We start from the raw sequence: 5,137 nt of genomic DNA, 5'->3' as shown, positions 1-5,137 counted from the left end.
CCACCACCACCACCACAATTACCATCACCACTGCCACCACCACCATCACCACCACGATTACCGTCACCACCATCATCACCGCCATCACCACGAGTACCATCACCACTGCCACCACCACCACCACCACCACGATTACCATCACCACCATCATCACCACCGCCACCACCACCATCACGATTACCACCATCACCACTGCCACCACCACCGTCACCACCACGATTACCATCACCATCATCACCACCATCACCAGCACAATTACCACCATCACCACCACCACCACCACCACCACAATTACCATCACCACCATCACCAGCACAATTACTACCATCATCACTGCCGCCACCACCACCACGAGTACTATCACCACTGCCACCACCACCACAATTACCATCACCACCATCACCAGCACAATTACCACCATGATCACTGCCACCACCATCACCACCACCACCACTACCATGATTACCACCACCATCACCACTGCCACCGCCACCACCACCACCACCGTAATTACCATCACCACCATCATCACCATCACCAGCACAATTACCACCATCATCACTGCCACCACCACCACTATCACCACCACCACAATTACCACCACCATCACCACTGCCATCACTACCACCACCACGATTACCACCACCATCACCACGATTACCACCACCATCACCACCACGATTACCACCACCATCACCACTGCCACCACCACCACCACGATTACCATCACCACCACGATTACTACCACCATCACTGCCACCACCACCACAATTACCATCACCACCACGATTACCACCACTGCCACCACCACCACCACCATCACGATTACCATCACCACCACGATTACCACCACCATCACCACTGCCACCACCACCATCACCACCACAGTTACCACCATCACTGCCACCACCACCACCATCACCACCACCACCACCACAATTACCACCATCACCACATGGAAAGTACCTAGAATACTTCCTGTGTGCTTGCCATGTGCCAGACGCCATTTCAAGCGTGACACAAGTCCACTGATTAAAACATCAGCTTAACCAAACAAGCAATTTATTATTGTCATTATTATGGGTATGTCTCCAATATAAAGATGAAGAAACTGAAGTTACAGAGGGTAACTCGCCCCACATCAAATGTTAGTCACAATCTTCTCAGGCCCACCTGAGCAGAGGGCAAGTCTTCAGACACACACCCACACAACCCAAGAGGCAGTGTCCTCTGTCTGGACCAGAACCCCAGGGCCCACCTCCCAGTTCCCTTGACCTTGGGCCTCTGCATCCTGCTAGTCATCCTTCCCTGGCAGCCTTTACGAGGAATCTGGAGCATGAGAAGGTCTATGAGGACAGCCCTGATCACAGCCTCCTTTCTGGAGGTCAGAGGAACTGGGAGGGGGGTTCCAGGAGTACTGTTGCAGGAGTAGCTGTGCACAGAGCTCTCTAGCGCTGGAAGATCTGCATCCTGGGCTTATTGACAGATACCGAATAACTGTGAATCTCTCTTCCCTGCAGGTGCCCTTGCTCGTGTGAATGAACAGAGGCCAGAGAATTGCAGAAACCCACCTGTAAGATGCCCACAGGCATCACTCAAGGAGTCTGCATAGCCAGGAACATCAAGTTTTGGTGTTACTTTCTTGTCTACAGGCCAAAATGTGCACAGTTGATTTTCGGTGTGTTCCTGTATAACAGCTGGAAAGGAAAGGAGAAGATGCTGCGTTGCTGCGCAGCTCATGTGCCAAGGAAATGTGTTTTGCCTCTGAATATCTTAAGTTGCTAATAAATGATTCTTGTTGGCAGGTTAATGGGACTATAAATGCTGGAGCCCAGCACTCACACTTAATTATATTTATGGGCAAAGTGAAAAGAATCATGCCTTAGACTGATTTTGGACCTTTGAGACTTTTACCACATGCAGATGGATGAAACCACTTACTGATTTAAGATCTTTTGAATTTTAGAAAAAAAATATGAATCAGTTGGAACAATCTGAATGTGATATGCTCCGTGATGCTGTGTGTGTATGTTTTGGTAGTAAGGAAAAAAAGAAAACATTGGGAGGCTTTTCAAAGGTAGCTTTGATAGGTAGTAAAACTACTGGATTCTTCTTCCTCAAATATTTGGGGCTAACACTTCACAGAGGGTCATAGTCCATGATCTGACCAACTGAGCTTCTTAAAATCAACTATTACCACCCAGAAAACAATCCTACGTGATCATGTGGCCAGGGCATGCCTGAGTCCTCCAAGGGTGGCGGGTGGCTGAGGTCACAACACCACTGGAGTGGATGGGAAGTGCCCCACATGGACATCTGTTCCCCAGGCTATGAAGTGATATAGGCCTCCTCCATGGTGTCTGTGTACAGAGCCTGGTAACTTCTCTAGGAGCCTTCTGGAATCCTGCAGAGGGTCAAGGAGCAGGGATGTTGGATGCCCGCCTATCACAGAGTTCAGATCAAAGTTGCGCTGAGAGCGTCACAATTTTGGTTCAGACTTGACACATTTGCCAACAGCTCGTTGGCTCCCTTTGTATGATATCGTGGTCTTCTCCTAGCACATGGTGCCCAGTCACCAATATTTGTAATGAGGTTTAACTACAGCAGTAGTTTTTCATATCTATATCTCTAAAACATTTTGTTATATTGAAAAAAACAGTAGTAGAAATCAAGATGTGTTGATGAAATAAAATCTGTGTCTGAGTGAGAAAACAAGTATGGTGAGGTCACTTGAATGTCTCACAGCGATCTCAGATCTGGGCCTCAGGTAGAATGGAAGCTGTTTTGCATTCACTGATGAACGTTGCTAAACTCTTGGTGAGGCACGAGCTGCCAGCCAATTGCTCTTCGTCACAGCTGTCTACTACTTGTCTTTTAGTGCCACAAATAAAAGGAAAGCAAATCTCAGCTGTTGTGTGAATTTCATACTACAGTTGGTTTGGATACCCCTCTTCCAGAATGGGAAGGACGGATTCATTTATTCAACCAACAATGTTTCTGGCTCCCTCCTGCACTCCTCCATTCCCTGGGTTACAGTGCAGCTGACAAACAGGCAAAAATCCCCACACTTGTGAGATTCATGTTATGTTACTATAAAGGAGACAGATCATAGATGTGATATAAGTAAGCAAAATGTTGAATATAGTTAGATGCTGATAAGTGTAAAGAAGAAAAACCATCAGGAAAGGGGGATGAAGGAGACAGGGTGATGAAGAAAGGCCCAGTGAGAAGGTAACCATTGAGTAAAAACCTGAAGGAAGTGAGGGAGCAAACTCCAGATGGACACATGACTGGCAGCGAGAAGAGTGAGTGCAAAGGCCCAGGGGCAGGACACTGCCTGGGTGTTAGGGGCACAAGGAGGCCACTGTCAGGAATGGGAGGTCAAGCAGAAACAGTGTTGCTGGCCTCTGCCCCTGGTCTTCACATATTACATGATGTTCCCCTTCTCAGAGCAGCCCTGCTCCCCGGCCAGACCAAGGGGGCAGCAGACAGAAGGGGCCCAGAGGTGGGCCTCGGAAGGGACAGGAGGACACCCACCTCCCTAGTTCATTTTCCTTGGAAGGGGAGGGGTCCCTTTAGGCTAAATCTACTTTTGAAATTGTGTTGCCCTCTGCATCTCAAGCGGCACAGAAGCCTGAGTTTTGAAGTGTGGAATACGGAATAATGACAGCCTCTGGCCTTACTTTGGTCTTTTTGCAGAGTGTTTCATGATTATTCTTGGTTCATCTTCTCAGTGAACCCAGGTGGTATGAAGGCAACGTCTTCCAGATGAGCACACTGAAGGCCCAGACGACTGAGTACCTCAGTCATGTTCTTAGTGTTGAAACATGCTTCTGCAACTCTGGATTGCCTAGAGTTAAGTCTAAACCACTCACCTACAGGACTCTTAGTGCCTAGATCCACACTGCCCACATACACAGACAACTGCCCACATCCCACGTCCCTGGCCTTGACATCCGCCCCCATGTCCTGTATCAACATCAAGCCACCACCAAGTTCCTGAATGCACCCAGGAGCTCCTGTGTGCCTCCCTCGCATTAACCTGTCAGAGATGCCAGTACCACCGCTGCGCACTCACATAGACCGGAGGGGCCAACCCTGTCCTTGAGATGCAGCCCTCTGTGTATCTCCGCCACAGTCAAGGTCAAGCCCTCCTCGGTGCTCCCTCTGTGCCCACATCTGCCTCTGTTCCCTCTGCCTGACCCCCACGTCACCTTCCCCTCTGGGGCTCACACCTGCCTATCTGATTATAGCCAGGAGATGGGGCAACATGCAGCTCTGAATGAACTTTCCAGGCCAAGATCCCAGGAAAAGGCCTGGTCACATTGGTTATCCCAGCATATTATTACTGGCATTCTCTCTCCTTCCCAAAATGTCCCAGTTTAGGTCATAAATCCTATGGTATTTTTACTGTCTGGCTCAGGTGAGGTATTCAGTAAGTGTTTAAGGAAAGAGTGAATATCCAAGGGGAAGCAGCAGGCAGAATCTGGCCTGGTCCGGACTTCACATTGTCTCCCTGCCTCTATATTACACATTACACCCAGAAGGGAGCCCATGTGGGTCCTTCCAGGCCTCCCGCCAGGCTGTGGAGAACCTCTCCAATGGGTCTAGCTTCTGAACCTGCTGATTGTCCTGAGGCAGGACCTGGATCATGCCTCCTGCCCTGGTCTAGGCAGGGTAGGTGCATGTGCAGTCTGCCTGAGAATCCCACACTGCCTCTTGGACACTGGTGCTGTAACGTCCTGCTCTGGGCATCTGTGCGTCGCCTCAGACTGTCCTTTCTGTGCTGACAGTCCCCACACTTAGCCCTGGGCAACCTTTCACTGAAGCTCCTCATCTCAAATTTTAGTTACCTACAAAATCTCTCCCTCGCATGCCTGGCCAACTCACAGTGCCTTGCCTGAGCAGCTGTCGCACACTGCCCCACTGCCGGCTCCAGCAGGGACGACCTTGCCCTGTGGTCATCCAGTCAGGAGGACAGAGGAAGCAGCTCCCCCATCTCCACAGGCATCTCCTGCAGTCATCAGTTGTCTGCTTTCACTCCATGGCCTCTCTGGTCACTGTCCTAACAGTGTGGGGCCTCTGACCTGTTCCCCTCTTCCTTACATTGATCTCAGAGCTAACCAAGCGCTGGAGC

General features: G+C 49.9%; 1 protein-coding gene across 7 annotated transcripts in view; it reads left to right on the top strand.

The window, feature by feature from the left end:
- The window catches only part of COBL (cordon-bleu WH2 repeat protein), a 294,288-nt gene extending 291,383 nt beyond the window's left edge, over positions 1-2,905 (top strand). For all 7 annotated transcript variants that reach the window (XM_017868611.1, XM_017868606.1, XM_017868609.1 and 4 more), the window contains one exon: positions 1,521-2,905. In XM_017868611.1, coding sequence (XP_017724100.1) covers positions 1,521-1,538 — 18 coding nt within the window. In that variant the 3' untranslated portion in view covers positions 1,539-2,905. The remainder of the gene's footprint in view (positions 1-1,520) is intronic.
- Positions 2,906-5,137: the final 2,232 nt, after the last annotated feature.

The sequence above is a fragment of the Rhinopithecus bieti genome, unplaced genomic scaffold (genome assembly GCF_001698545.2).
Source record: "Rhinopithecus bieti isolate Rb0 unplaced genomic scaffold, ASM169854v2 scaffold_3527, whole genome shotgun sequence".
Taxonomy (NCBI): Eukaryota; Metazoa; Chordata; class Mammalia; order Primates; family Cercopithecidae; genus Rhinopithecus; species Rhinopithecus bieti.
Note: the sequence above shows the minus strand (reverse complement) of the source record. Positions and strands in the feature narration are given on the sequence as shown.